The sequence below is a fragment of the Festucalex cinctus genome, chromosome 12 (genome assembly GCF_051991245.1).
Source record: "Festucalex cinctus isolate MCC-2025b chromosome 12, RoL_Fcin_1.0, whole genome shotgun sequence".
Lineage (NCBI taxonomy): Eukaryota > Metazoa > Chordata > Actinopteri > Syngnathiformes > Syngnathidae > Festucalex > Festucalex cinctus.
Window position 1 is genome coordinate 14,886,640 of NC_135422.1, and position 16,027 is coordinate 14,902,666.

The 16,027-nt window shown below is 39.0% G+C and overlaps 1 protein-coding gene and 1 long non-coding RNA gene across 3 annotated transcripts in view; one reads left to right on the top strand and one right to left on the bottom strand.

Annotated features, from left to right (window-relative positions):
* The window catches only part of LOC144031991 (uncharacterized), a 41,717-nt gene that overhangs the window by 19,131 nt on the left and 6,559 nt on the right, over positions 1-16,027 (top strand). The window lies entirely within an intron of this gene.
* Positions 3,136-16,027, bottom strand: part of LOC144031989 (SLIT and NTRK-like protein 3) — a 35,396-nt gene continuing 22,504 nt past the window's right edge. For both annotated transcript variants that reach the window (XM_077539566.1, XM_077539567.1), the window contains one exon: positions 3,136-5,856. In XM_077539566.1, coding sequence (XP_077395692.1) covers positions 4,834-5,856 — 1,023 coding nt within the window. In that variant the 3' untranslated portion in view covers positions 3,136-4,833. The remainder of the gene's footprint in view (positions 5,857-16,027) is intronic.

Consider the following 16,027-nt stretch of genomic DNA (forward strand, 5'->3'; position numbering starts at 1 on the left):
ATAACAGCACCTAATACAAAACAGCATCAAACGCATCTAGACCAGGGCTCTCCAAGTTCGGTCCTCGAGAGCCCCTATCCAGCCTGTTTTCCATGTCTCCGTCCTTCAGCACAGCTGCATCTAATGATCAGCTAATCAGCAAGCTTTGCAGAAGCCTGATAACGATCCCGGTCATGAATCAGGTGTGTTAGTGGAGAGAAACATAGAAAACAGGCTGGATAGGGGTTCTCGAGGACCGAACTTGGAGACCCCTGATATAGAACCTCAACTAAAACATTATTTAGAGGAGTGTCTACAAGAACAGCTTATAGCACGGCATCAAGAGGAGGATTTAGAACACCACCCGGAGACATCTAGACCATTATTTACAACAGGATCTAGAGGAGCATCAAGGACAGCGCCTAGAGGAGGCTGTAGAACAACACTGAGACGCATCTAGGGCAGTGCCTAGTGGAACATCCAGAATAGTGTCGAACACAACAGCTAGAGGAGCATCTGGAAGAGCAACTAACACAGTATCGAGTGGAGAATCTAGAAAACCACCTGGAGAAGCACTAGAATGGTATGTAAAGGAACATCTAGAACATTATTTACCACAGTATCTAGAGAAGCATACTGAACAGCACCTAACACAAAACAAAACCGCACACCATTTAGATGATTTAGAACATCTAACATGGCATCGAGGAGCACCCAGATGAGCAAACAGTATTGAGAGAAGAATCTAGAATAACAGATGGAGAAGCATATAGATCAGTGCCGAGAATCATCTAGAACAGCATCTAACACAGCATCTAGAAGAGCATCTGGAGGCAAAACTAACACAGTACCTAGAGTAGGAATGAGAACAACACAGGGAAACACTAGTACTGTGACTAGAGAAACATCTAGACTATTATTTGCCACTGTATCTAGGAAAAGCATCTAGAATAGCGCCTAACAAAGAAACAAAACGGCATCAAACACATCATCTTGGTGCATCTAGAACATCAACTAACACACCAATGAGATGATTTAGAACATCTAACACGGCATCAAGAGGAGCACCCAGACAAGCAAATAACAGTATTGAGAGAAGAATCTAGAATAACACATGGACAAGCATCTAGATCAGCGCCGAGAGAATCATCTAGAACAGCACCTAACACAGCATCTAGAAAAGCATCTGGAGGCGCAACTAACACAGTACCTAGAGGAGGAACGAGAACAACACAGAGAAACACTAGCACAGTGCCTCGAGAAACATCTAGACTATTATTTTCCACTGTATCTAGGAGAAGCATCTAGAATAGCTCCTAACAAAGAAACAAAACGGCATCAAACAGCATCTTGGTGCATCCAGAACATCAACTAGCACAATATAGAGGAGCATCTACAAGAACAGGATCTAAGGTTGCTTTTGGAAGAGCAACTAACATAGCACTAGAGAAGAATCTAGAATAACACATAGAGAAGCATCTAGATCAGTGCCGAGAGAATAATCTAGAACAGCATCTAACACGGCATCTAGAGGGGGATCTAAAACCACACCTGGAGAAGCCGCTAGAACAGTATCTAGGGAAATATCTAGAATGACATCTCAAGGAGCATTTACAGAAACTCTAGAATAGCATCTCAAGAGAAACCTCAAGAACAGTGTTAAACACAGTATTAGAGGAGCATCTAGACAAGGATCTAGCGGAGCATATGAAGACAGATAGACCATCGTGAAACCCTGCATCTCGAGGAGCATCTTGGTGAAACACTGAAAGAATCTAAAACACGATAGAGGCAAATCTAACAGTATCAAGCAGAGCATATAAAAAGGTGCATCTAGCATGGTGACATCTACAAAAGCATCTTGATCTCCAGCTAAAACAGAATTAACGAGTGTCGCTCGTAAAAGCGATAGCATCTAGGTTGTACATAGCATCTAGAGTAGAACTTGGAAAATTATCTAGAGCAGCAGGTATAACGTTGCAATAAAAAAAACGACAGCTTGTAGAGTAGCATCTCCAAGGGCATTGAGAGTGATCACACATAAAAACGGCATCTAGAAAAACGTCCAGAGCAATAGCAGCGAGCACCTGAGCTGCGAGACTGAGCTGACAGCCTTTGTAAACCAAGACACAGGGAAGTTGAGAAAAAAAAAAAAAGATGAGAGGGTGAGTAGATGAGTGAGAGCGAATCAAAGGCAGACAGAGAAGAAGGACACAAGAAAGTGGATGGTAAAAAAAAAAAAGTTGAGGGGAGAGAGAGAGAGTGAGTGAAAAAGGCACCTGAAGCAGATGCAGAATCCTCCACAATCAAGATAGAACATCACGACAAAACAAAAGTTGGTAGAAGAAAGTTAAAAAATGCATCAGAGTTTGCAATGTTGCTAATATTTCCCACAAGTTTTCTGTGTAACAATAACCATTCATTTAGATGATGAAGAGGTCCTTGATCGACCCCACTGCTTGTCGTCATTTCACCATCTAAGCAGATGCTACAGAAAATTGTATTTTCACGGTTACGACACATTATTACGTTGAATTGGGTTCAGTTGGTGAAGAAATGTGGACACATTCATAGAATTTGCTGCGTAAAAGGAGGAATCGTGAGAGTCTTTTTTTTTTTTTTTTTTTCCCCCCAATCTAGAAAATACTTCAGAAGAAGCTCTGATTGAGTTGAATATTTTAAACGGTTGAGAAATGTGGAATAACTAAGGGATAAAATGAAATCAATTTGTTGAGTTTTGCCATATGAAAATGTGGAATTCTGTGGTAATTTGTTGTAACGTGTGAAGGAGGTGCTTGCTATTTAAAGCGGTCACACAGTGGCGTTCACGTAGCACCCTTTATTGTACTTGTCGGGTCGGCGGGAAGAAGAAGAAGAAGAAGAAGAAGAAGAAGAAGGCGTCTGAAGCAGATGCAGAATCATACTATACAGTCAAGATAGTAACGTGATCCCGTACAACAACCAAAAAAACGAAAAACAAAGAATAAATATATTCACAACTGCCTCTAATATTTGTAGGAGATGAGCACATAAAAAGATACCTTGGTAAAAGATAATCATTGATAGTTGGTAAGATTTGTTTTCTTTTTTTTTTCTTTTTTTTGCGTGGTCTTTTTGTTAAAAAAAAAAAAAAAAAAAAAAAAAAAAAGTCCTGCTTTTGGTCCATATTTTGAGGAGAAAAGAAAACCTCAATGAAAATGTGGAGCAAATTTTTCCACCCCCGTAGTGTCCTTCCACTGTAGGCCGGCATTCAAAATCAACTCAAGTCATCATGAGAAAACGCCATGTCGGTAAAAATTGCGTATGAATGCTAAAGAGCTGATGCTGAACTGATTTATTTATTTTTTTTAATTCAGGAAATGAATCCAATACTTTGAAAAATACACAAAATAAAATGCTGCATTTCTTACTAATCTAATGAGAATGGACAGGATGTTTTATTAGACTGCGATGTGATTGGATAAAAGTGCTGAGGCACATTGATCAGGGTTTTACACTTTTCCCTGGATCAGCTACTCTTAAAAGAGAAATGATCAAATGCTAGTAACATGAGGCGAAATAGATTCGCACGTACGTTATATAATGTGCGACGGTCGTGAATGATTTGAGCATTTTTGACCCTGGAATGGTTTAATCAAATGAAAAAATGTGGAAGCGCTACAAACATTTTTAAAATGTCGCTATTCCACTGAGAATATTGCCATGGAAAGTGCAGAATTCTGGGGAAAGAGGTCATTTTTGGAATGTTAAAAATATTTTACAAAATGTCTTGAATAATTTAGTATTTTTGAAGTTGGAATAGTTTGCATTAGTGGAGAAACATGGATGGATTAAAGAAGAATATTAAAATGTCTTCACTCATTTGTAATTTTGCTTTTATCGTGGAAAATGTGGAATACCGCAAAATTTGGAAATTTGGGGAATATGTAAAAATAGTTCTTGAGACGTATGAGTGGTTTGAATGTTGAAGAAAAAAGTGACAAAATGTCTGTTAATTTTATCATGGAAAATTTGGAATCCTGGAGAAAACTGGAAGGTTTGGAATGTAAAAATAGTACTCGATATGTAATACTGTTCAATCCTGTAAATAATAATAATAATAAAAAAGACCCCAAATGGAGAGGGGAATGAGAAACGGAAATTTTTCATATTTAAACATTTGCCAGTACCTTAAAATGAGAATTTTTGGAATGTGAAAATGAGATCCCAAGATGTTCTAATTGAGCTGAACATTTTGAAATTGAAGTGGTTGAATTGAATGAAAAATGAGGAATGATTGTGTACATTTGTCAAATGTTGGTGGGGAATTTTGTGAGCGTGTCAAATTACCCAAGAGTCCCTCACTGAGCTCTTCAGCATTCACACAATAATAATCATAACAATAACAACATCATCTCAGTACTCTGCTGCCTAATACCCAATTCGGCTGGAAATTAATTTAATGGGATGATATGAAAGAATATAAACATTTCCAATCCTATCTTTTAGGCTCCTCCTCCACCACTCTGATTGGTCATCCCATCCATCCTGGAGTAGTTTAGATAAATAGATCTGTATTCATTAGAAAAATAAGCATCGACCACACTTGCTGGCTGCTCGTCGCTAAGGCACTTTTAGCTGTTTATTTCCCAGACTCTCCCGCTTTTGATGTTGCGAAGTGCTGCTGTCGGCGTGAAAACCTTTTCAACGCCCTCCAGGCCGAGATACGGGAAACGAGTAATCCTTGCCGATACGAGTACGCGGGGCAAAAAAAAGTGACCCAGCTTGTTATCCAGGAATCGTTTGTAGTCTAGTCCCCCTCCAAGGGCTCCTCGCCAACCTCTGTACAGGACTCTCCAGAGAGAGGGTAGGCAGCTAAAACTGGTACGAGCGGTCCAAAACCTCCATGTAGTCCGGCGTGGTCATCAGACGAGTCCCCTGCTCGCCACCCTGCTCGCCCTCGGTGGAGGATGTGGTGACCACCCGCGTCTGGGGCCCGGCAGAGGAGGCGGCGGCGGCGTCCTGCAGCTGGGCGTCCTGCGGGTGAGGGTAGCGGGGCGGCGGCCTGGCGTACCTGTCCGGCAGATCCCGGAACTCCGGGGCGGGCAGTCTGAAGAGACAGTCCACCAGTTCTACCTTGGGCGTGGGACCCTGGCTGTCGATGACAGTGGGGCACAGGATGCCGTTCTCGTGGAGGCCCGGCGCCAGCGGTCCCACGGCCCCGGCCACGGTACTGATGGGGGACGAGCTCACCTGGAGGGTCCACTCCCGGTCTTTCTCGGCGGCGGAGCAGTATCCGCCGGACACCCCTCCTTTCCGCTCCTCGGCGTCGGGGGTTTTGGCCACCGAGATGGTATCGTAGACGTGGTTATGCTGGGGCGGCGTCTCGGCCAGGCCGTGGTGGTGGTGGTGGTGGTGATGGTGGTGATGCGACCCCTCGGCAAAGATCCCACATTCCATCTGGATGCCGGCGAGGTCCACCTCGCCCTGGCGACGGAACGGCAGCTTGTCGCGCCGCCTCAGGGTGTACGCGATGAGCGCCGCCCCCGCGAAGAACGCCGACACGAACAGGACCAGAAGGCTGAGGACCAGAACCGACAGCGGGATGGAATCCTTCCCGGGCGGGATCAGGGGACCCGGTTCGGTGTCCGGGTGGCCGAGCGCCGCGCCGCCGTCGGGCACGGTCGAGGTGACCGCCCGCTGCTCCCGGTCCTCCTGGGGCTCCAGTTCCGGGCACAGAATCTCCATGGAGAGTGAACGCAGGTCCACTCCTTTGGTTTTTTCTGGCGAGTGGCACACCACCTCGCCCACCACCACCACAGCGCTGAGGCCCTCCAACCAGCGCTTGAGGGGCGCCGCGTCGCAGTTGCACTCCCATGGATTTTGCTGCAGGTCCACCTGGAGAAACAGTAGCGGCATAAAGGTTGTTAAACTTAGCCTGGTCCAAAAAAATACTTAACCAAAAGTAACCAAAAAGTCACGTTGACCCATTTGAAAATCTAGAAGAACATTTCTTTATTTAGATTTTTATTTTGGATTTTTTTTGGCGGTCTTAGTTTTTTTTTTTTTTTTTTTTTAAAGAAAAGGATTGTGCTCTATTTTTCACGATGAAACGGGTCATATTGACCCGGTAAAAAAATTCTAGTGCACAATATTTGTAACAAATTTGGATTGTACTTAATCTGCTGGCTCTGTTCTCCTATTGGGAAAAAATTAATACCTTTTCGTTGTTATGGTATTTGGATGGTCAAACACTGAGTGGGCCAAATTGACCCATTTGAAAATCTAGAAAAACTTTTCTTTATTTAGATTTTTTATTTATTTATTTATTTATTTTTAACAGTCTTAGTTTTTGTAAATAGAAAAGCATTGTGCTCTATTTTTCATGATGAAACTGAAGCGGGTCACATTGACCCAGTAAAAACATACTCGTGCACAATATTTGTTATAAATCTACTTATTCTGCTGGCTCTGTTTTCCTACTAGGAAAAATAAATAAATACATTTTAGTTGCGTTATATTTGGCTGGTCAAACACCCATTTGAAAATCTAGAAAAACCTTTCTCTATTAAGATTTTGAATTTTGAATTTTTTTTTTGGTTGTCTTAGTTTTTGTAAATAGAAAAACATTGTGCTCTATTTTTCACGATGAAATGTGAAACGGGTCATACTGACCCAGTAAAAAAATTCTAGTGCACAATATTTGTTAAAAATTTGGATTCTACTGATTCTGCTGGCTCTGTTTTCCTCCTGGGAAAAAAATAATACTAATTGTGTTACGATATTTGGCTAGTCAACCACTGAGTGGGTCAAACTGACCCATTTGAAAATCTAGAAAAACATTTCTTTATTTAGATTTTTAATATTGATTATTTATTTTTTTTTATGGCGGTCTTAGTTTTTGTAAATAGAAATACATTGTGCTCTATTTTTCATGATGAAATGTGAAGCGGGTCACTTTGACCCAGTAAAAAATTCTAGTGCACAATAGTTGTTACAAAGTTGGATTCTACTTATTCTGCTGGCTCTATGTTTTCCTACTGGGGGAAAAAAATGAGTTGTTGTATTTGGATTGTCAAACACTTAGTGGGTCAAATTGACCCATTTGAAAATCTAGAAAAATGTTTTATTTTGGCTTAACCTTATATTTTTTCTAACGTTTTTCTAACTTATCATTTATCTCTAAAGGTGATAAATACGATGATTGTAATTCGTGTATATTTTTTTCTTATCTTTTCGAAGAGCACTTCGAAATGTAAATAATTCCACACCAGGGTCATGGAAACGGCGGCGCGCCCGACGTTTACGGCGCAGCTATAAAAAGCGTGATTTGCCATCAATAAAAGATGTTAGGAAGCGAGCAGACAACTTGTACGCCTCTCAAGTGTTGCCTTTAAAGCGACGCCTTCACAAGTGTACTACAAGAGGACCCTTTCATTTTTACAATGAAGACAGAGGCCGCCCGTGAGTTTTAAATTTAGACGAGACGTGTAAATGCGTGAATGCACTTTGCCATTGTAAAGGATCGAGCGGGCGTCCGTGGAAAATTATATCCAAGAAGGATGAAGCTGATTACGCGCCCAAGAAATTACAGTGGAGCACAACTATTAGCGAAAATTTGTGTATAATTGACGCTCGTTATAAAAACATTGAAGAAAAAATAACATTTTAACCCCCAAAATTCTTGTAAAAATGTGTATAAATAATCATTTTCCATTAATAATGGTGGTTGGCTCACCCAAATAATTATAAATGTAATAAAAATAATTATGTGAAAAACTAAACTAATCACATCATAACGTGAAACTCGTCATGTTAAAATGTGAATTTTAGTATGTTAAAAGATCAAAGTCACCACTTTATAACGTGACATTTAACACGTTAAAACATGAAACTAATTATTACGTGACGTTTTTCAAGTTAAAATGTGAATTTTACAATGTTCAAAGATTAAATTCATCACATTATAATGTGAAATTTATCACATTAAAACTTGAAACTTCAAGTCAGAATGTGACCTTTATCCATTTAGTGTGAAACTGATCATCAAAAGCTAAATTCACCATATAACATTTTAATTGTCACGTTATAACATGAAACTCATCACGTTAAAACCTGAACTTACCACATTATATTGTGAAATGTTATCACGTTAAAACATGCAACTTTTCACATTATAATGTGATGTTTAGCAAGTTAAAACTTGACACTTATCATGTTATAATGTAACATTTATCAAGTGAAAATGTGAAACTCTTCACGTTTTAACGTTAAAATCAATCACATTATAGCATGGAACTTTTTTTGGGGGGTAAAAATGTGAAATTTATCATGTATATCTTAACTTAAACATTAAATTCTTTATAGTATAATGGTGCTGGCATCAATATGCTTCCATATTGTTGCTCTGAGAAGCAGACGTACTCCTCCATTGTTGACGTTTTCCGTCTGATGCCTTCAATGCGGCGTGATTTTTCTCAAGTTCCCTATCGTGGTATTTTTTGAAGTAGTGTGTCACTTTGTCATTTGTGCGATGTCACGAATAACTGGAGAGCAGGAGCTGGCACTTTTGCTTCTGTCTTTATTAAGGCCACTTATAACTTGAGATTTATGACATTCAGCAAAATGTCAACGGCTCGTTTCACTTTATTCTTTAAAAAAAAAAAAAAGTAGTAGTTTTGAGTAGTTGAGTTTTGGTAGCTGAATAAATACATCGTTTTAAGCGTTCCCTATGTCGGTTTAACAACATTCTACCTAAAACATGTGGCGTAAATATAAGTCAGTAAGTTATGTCATATTACAACAATCATGAAAACAAATCTGTGGGTTTGTCACTTCGACTTTTCATTCGAAAGAATGCAATGTAAACACTTAAGCCTACCAACTAAAATGAAGCCGTTTTTGCCGACTTTGAGATTTGAAAATTGTATTCGACTACATTGCGATATCTGCTCAACTCTTCAAAATCATGACATTTATTCCTGTAAAAATTGTGTTTTTTATTGTAATATTTTGCCAAAGTTTGAAACATTAAGCAAAATGCCATCCTACTAAAAAAAAAACGTATTTTCTCCTCCAGGGGGTCCGCTCACGTCTCCTTTGCGACCTTATGCTGTTTACAATCTCTCCGCCCGCTCACAGTGTGGGCTATTTACTGTCGGGCTGTCAATCAAACGGGATCTTTGACGAGGCGGTGAGTGTAAATTACACAGCGTCAGTTAGTACGTTGACAGGCGCTGCGTTGCGGGCGAGTTACGAGCCGGCGGGGGAAACCGGCGTGTAATTAACGCCGGGCTTTTTAGAAAATTAATACCATCAACTTAAGCGGCGCACGGGAAAACAAAACGTGGTCATTTTTTTTTTTGTCGTTTTTTTGATGGGGCTTGTGAGCATAAACAGGAATTATTAATAACACTTTGGAATATATTTAGCATGAATTAATGACTGCTTTGGCCACACAACAAAGCTGTTTTGTTTTTTGTTTTTTTTTCCAAATCGGTATTATTGCCACATTTTAGGAGGCTGTCATGAAACAGTGGGCAGCATGGTAGGGTAGTGGTTACATCATCTCTATAACAGCATTGACGTTTTGGGTTTGAATTTTGGCTTCCTCCTGCAGATTTCTTCTTCTTTTTTTTTTTTTTCAATAGAGCCTTCTCTACAAAAGTGTGGAAGTAAAATTTTGATTGGGTTTTGTTGTTCAAACATTATGCAAAGACAGACAGAAGGAAAAAAACACACCAATTGACACCAATTTCACCAGTTGTCACATAATTGGTTCACATGTCTATCAAACCACGATGCACAAAAAAAGTCGCAGAGATCCCATTTCCTCAATTGAACAGAAAATGGCAAGTTTGGTTAGAATCAGCCATTTTGAAATCAGCCCAGAACGTTGCATTGAAAAACTTTTAAGCTCCAAATTGAACAGGAAGTTGGCCATTTTGGATCACAGTTTGATGATTACAGTATTTGGAGGCTTCACCATGGAAAAGTAAATCTTATTATGACATCTACGTGTGTCATTTTTTGACAAAAAGCGTCTGAGCTGCTGCTTTTCGTCTTCCCTGCTAAGCTAAATAATACAGAGCCCCATCATCAACCCGCAACATGAAATACATTAGTATACTCTACACAGCTTGTCATGAAATCTTCACCGCCGTGATTATAATTATATCCACGGGCGTATTTTTATTTTTTTTTGTCGGGCAGATAAAAGTGTGCGGCAGCGGCGTGAAAATAAAAAGCTTTTTTTTTTTTTTTTTGATTGACAGACAGCTAATCTGTTAATAGACTACTAGACAATGATCGCGGCCCAGATCAATAATAATATGATTAAGTCACGCCACGTTGGCGCCTCGCTTTGGCGGGATCATCATGGGCCACACCGGCATGCTCTCGCGGGGGCTGATATAGCCAGAGAATGAGAAAAGTGAAAGCCTTTTAGCTATTAAAGCAGAATTACCAATCATTTTCAACCTATGACATCGGTATTGATTATCGCAACACATTTTGTTTGTTTGTGAATGCATTTAAATCCTTATTAACCTTTGATTAAGGTCAGTTTCACTTATTTATTTATTTATTTTTTAGTAATTTTAGAAAGCTACTTTTTTCTTTATTTGAATATTTGTTGTGTTTAACTGCTCTACATTCTTAGATTCTTTTAGTCATTTTGGAGAGCTACTTTGTTTTCGAAGCTTAATCTCCTTTAGCCATTGTGTTTGTAAATGTTTTTAGGTGTTGTTCCTATGGTTAATGTGAAGCACATTGAGTTGCCTTGTGTATGAAATGTGGTATATTTTAGAATAAAGCAGCCTTGCCTTGCCATACAAGAGGTTGACAGCTAGCCAGTCTATGGCTAGTATGAGAGGCTAAAGTCACGATCAAATCATGGTCATTTTGTTGACAAAAAGCTGGCAGCCTAGCTAACCAGCCAAGAAGCTAACGTCGCGGTTTACATCTTTACTCAGTGCTACGTATTTTCAAACATCACAAAACAGTCAAAGGGGATCCAAATAAGTCATTTTGTTCAGAAGCTAGACAGCTGGTGGCTAGCACAAGAAGCTAACGTAGCAATTGTTAGGGCTCCATCTTGTCACAGCAGTTCCATATTATGGTAATTTTCTTCACAAAAAGCTGGCAGCTCGCTATTACCAAGGAGCTAACGTCACAGTTTAACATCTTTACTCAGAGCTGCATCTTGTCAAACATCACAAAACAGTCAAAGGGGATCCACATAAGTAATTTCGTTCACAAGCTAGACAGATGTTTGCTAGCACAAGAAGCTAACGTAGCGGTTGTCAGGGCTCCATCTTGTCACAGCAGTTCCATATCATTGTCATTTCTTTTTTCACAAAAAGTTGGCAGCTGGCTAGCTTTAACATGACAATCCCGTACGTGAGCAGTATCCTGAAAATCCGAACCCTTGCTTTATCATCTCGGGAAGTGTTTAGCAAAAACATATTTTCACAGAAGGTCATGGATCATTTTCATCGCTCTGATAGTTGCAAGTGTCATTGCCAAGACGCACTGGGTGTTCTTCGACCTTGTGAGCAACCCACAAAGTTAGTGACTAGTAGGGTGGAACGTGGCAGCTGAGGAGTCATTTGTCGGGACTTCTGTTTCAAATGAGCGAAATGTTGGATGCGGATTTTGTATTGGATTTCATGACATGTAGCTTGCATGGGGGGCTTGATTCCTGTTCCAAAATGGCAAAATTGTTGATTCGGCTGTTGGGTTGAAACTTAATATTCATTTGTGTGGGTCATTGGTAGTATAGTGACACATACTGTAGCTTACATTCATGTAGATAATTCGAAACAGGCAACATTTTACGCACAGTTCAGATGTATTGGATCTCATGACTCATTTGTTTGAGCCACTGACAGTGTAGTTACTGTAGTACTTCATAAAACTCAAAGGCTTTGATATACAGTGCCCTGAAAAAGTATTTGTCTTCTCCAATTCTTATTTTTGCGCAATTTAGAAGAAAAAAAAATTACGGAAGCATATTGCATTCACTTGAAAAAAAAATCTCAAGTTTTTGGGGAGCTTTGTTTTTTTTGTTTTTTTTTTTTTCATTTCTGTTTTTCTGATTTTTTTTTTCTGTCATTAAGAAAAAAATATTCTGAAAAACAGGGAAAAACATATTCAGGAAAAACAGGAGGAAAAATTACTTCGAAAATCAGGGGGAAAAACATTATTAAAATAAACAGAAACAAAAATACTAAAAAAAAAAAAAAAAACAGAAAATAAAATAATATGAACTGCACGGTATACGTACAGATGAGACATATACAGCTTGTAGGCAGTTAGTATACGGCCAGAGGCGGTGTGGGGGGTTTTGTGCTGGGGTGGTCACTATTTTTTAACATGGGGGGGAAAAAAAAGGGCACAAACCCCCCCACCCCGCCTCTGGCCTTATACTAACTGCCTACAAGATGTATGTTTCACCTGTACCGTATAGTTTATACAGTAGTCTGCTCGCAAGGTGGGAGTAACAAGATGGCCGCCCTGTGACTTCAACGGCTTGCATTAGCGTGTATGGGCTATCGGCTATCCAGTCATATGTACCAGTCAGTGGCTGCAACAAGTCACTTGGAGTTCAGTGGTAAAAAACTAAAATAAAATTAAAAAAAATACTGAGAAAAACAGAATTGGTGCTCTGTGCTGTTTTTTTGGAATAATTTTTTCAGTTTTTTTTTTTTAAATGTTTTTCTTTCTGTTATTTTGAGTAATGTTTTTCCCTCTGTTTTTCTGAATATTTTCCCCCTGTTTTTCGGATTTTTTATTTTTTTTTTTATGACAGAAAAAAAAAAAAAATCAATAAAAGCTCCCCCTAAAAAATTAGTCAGAAAAACAGGATTTTTTTTTTTAAGTGAATGCAATACGCTTCCGTAAAAAATAACCCAAGTAAACAAAAAATGCTGTAAATTGTGATTTTATTTTTTTAAGCAAAGAAAAATTATTTAAAGCTACCTGGCTCTGTTGAGTGTGGCTAATCCATTTTTTTTTTTTTCAAAACTGAGTTCATTCTCAGCTGGATTACTGCAATGCACTTTATTTTGGGAATAGTCAGTCCTCCCTGCAGCGTCTCCAGCTTGTCCAAAACGCTGCTGCTCGTCTCCTTACTGGTGCCCGGAAGAGGGAACACATAACCCCTATTCTGGCCTGTCTTCACTGGCTGCCCGTTAAATTTAGAATCCATTTTAAGATTCTTCTATTTGTTTTCAAATCTCTCAGTGGTCTTGTCCCACCTTATCTCGTCGAGCTCTTGCACCCCTACACACCTGCCCGGTGCCTCAGGTCAGCAGACCAGACTCAATTGGAGGTACCGAGGACTAAGCGGAGGCTTAGAGGAGATCGAGCCTTTGCTGTTGCTGGTCCCTCCCTTTGGAACGACCGTCCACTAAATATTAGGCAGTCCCCCTCGTTATCCTCTTTTAAAACACATCTGTATTCTTTGGCTTTTGGTGCACCATGAGACTTGTTCCTGATGTTTTGTGGTGTGTACGAGTTTGATGTTTAGTCTACTTATTTATGTATTTATTTATCTCTTTATTCACTACTTCTTATTTATTCACTGACGTAAAATGTATTTACTTGTATATAAAAAAAACTTGTATTCGCACTTCAAAATGTTTGTTTTGTTCTTGTTTACTGCAAAACTGATATTTATGTTTATGTACAGCATTTTGTATACAGCAATGCCTGTTCTTAAAGCGCTTTATAAATAAAGTTGAGTTGAGTTGAGTTGCTCCTTCAGGACGTGGACGACTTACTCTGATTGATGAAACTGTGAATTTCCCAGAAAATCCCGAGGGAGAGATTGGTTGTTTATAAACTGAAGCACACCTGGGTTCTGCAGCAGGACAACGATCCAAAACACACCAGCAGCAATTCGCCTTGAATGGCTTCAAAAAACACAATGAAGGTTTTGGAGTGGCCTAGTCAAAGTTCAGTCTTGATTGCAATTGAAATGCTGTGCATGACCTTATAATGACCATTCATGCTCGAAAATCCTCCAGCGTTGCTGAATTAAAGCAATTCTGCAAGGAAGAGTGGTTCAAAATATCTCCACCAGAAAGACTCATTGCCCTTTAATAGAAAACGTTCGCTTCCACTTGCTTCTGCTGAGGATGACCCAACAACCAGTTGTTAGGTTTAGGGGGCAATTCATTCTCAAACAGGGTCAGTTAGCGTTGAGTAGATGTTTCCTTCATAAATCGAATCAGCTTTTCAAAAACTGCATTCGCTTTACTTGGGTTGGTCTGACATTTACAGTTATTCATGATCTTGAACATTGAAGTGGGGAAAAGTAGTTCACATGGTTGACCATAATGCTCAACCATAACGCATCCCGCTCTGGTTTTTCACAAGCTTTTCTTTTGGTGTTTGTTTGCATCCCCGCCAAAGTCTCTGGTGGATTGTGACCCACATATCATCAGCGTGAGAAAATGACTTGCGTTACCGCCTCTGCATCTCAGTGAATATTCATGAGGTGATTATACCGTACGTACATGCGCGCTACGCCTTTTCTGTCTTCAATCTGGTGACTTCACATTGGAGGCGTCCGTGTTATACTTTTTGTGCACGACTGTCACTCCGGTGGAGGGTGTGTTTGTTTTGAACGTGGTCATTACCAGAAAGAGCGCTCCCAGAGTGCTTATTTCCCCCAACCGTAATCATTTTTGGCCTCGACTCAAACGCTGAATCACTTGAATTTTTTATTTTTTTCCCCCCTTTCGAGAGAAAACTCGTTATGGTGACTTTTAAGCATTTTTTAATGTCTTTTTGAGAGTGCTCGCAGGGAGGTGTTTTTGCATAGTGTCTATGAGTGGGTGTTAGGGTCTAATCCTGTTCTTGACGCTGGCAAAGAGTCTTAAGCTCGGCACGCTTATGATTGTGACAATGGGCTGATTTTGAATGCATGCAGAGAGCACAGAGCACAGAAAGTGAACCACCGACGGAGACGGAGCTTAACAGACGCTTTCGCTGTGTATGCATTATATGAGCTAACCATAGCATGGCATTATTATAAGTAGGGCCCGTCTGATTAATCAGTTGGCCGATTAATCAATATGGCCGTTTTAATTGGGAGATATTACTTTTTTTTAAACGATTAGTCTTTTTTTTTTTTTTTTTTTTTTTTTTTTTACATATTAACATATTACAACAAAAGACAAAGATAACGACTTTCAAATACTGTAAAGTTCATAAATAGTTAATTTATTCATTATATTTTGTTATTAATCGGCCGATTAATCAATTGGCCGATTTTAATCAGCAGATATTAGCACCTTTAAACCAATTTTTGCCGTTTTTTTTAATACATTAACATATTACAACAAAAGACAAAGATAACGACTTTCAAATACTGTAAAGTTCGTAAATAGTTAATTTATTCATTATATTTTGTTATTAATCGGCCGATTAATCAATTGGCCGATTTTAGTCAGCAGATATTAGCACCTTTAAACCAATTTTTGCCGTTTTTTTTCATACATTAACATATTACAACAAAAGACAAAGATAACGACTTTCAAAAACTGTAAAGTTCATAAATAGTTAATTTATTCATTATATTTTTTATTATCGGCCGATTAATCAATTGGCCGATTTTAATCAGCAGATATTAGCACCTTTAAACCGATTTGCCATTTTTTAATACATTAATATATTACAACAAAAGACAAAGATAACGACATTCAAATACCCCCCCCCCCCAAAAAAAATAAATAAATAAAATTGGAGAAAAAAAAGGTTGAGTTTTGCAGATTTTTTTTCTTTCTCCTGTAAAGTTAATACCAAAAATACGTTATTTTATTCATGTTATATTTTTCTTTTTTTTAATTTATTTCTTTTTTTTTATTCCTTTCTCTCTCTCTTTCTCTCTCTCTCTCTCTCTCTTTTTTTAAATTTGTATTAATCAGACAATTAATTGTTTAACAGAATTTTAGTCTGAAGTATCTGGCTTGATTTACAGTAAAATCCACATCGGTTGGGCCCTAATTAGAAGCTTAATTGCTTAACTTGAAGCAAACAAAAAATGTGTTCACTGCCACTG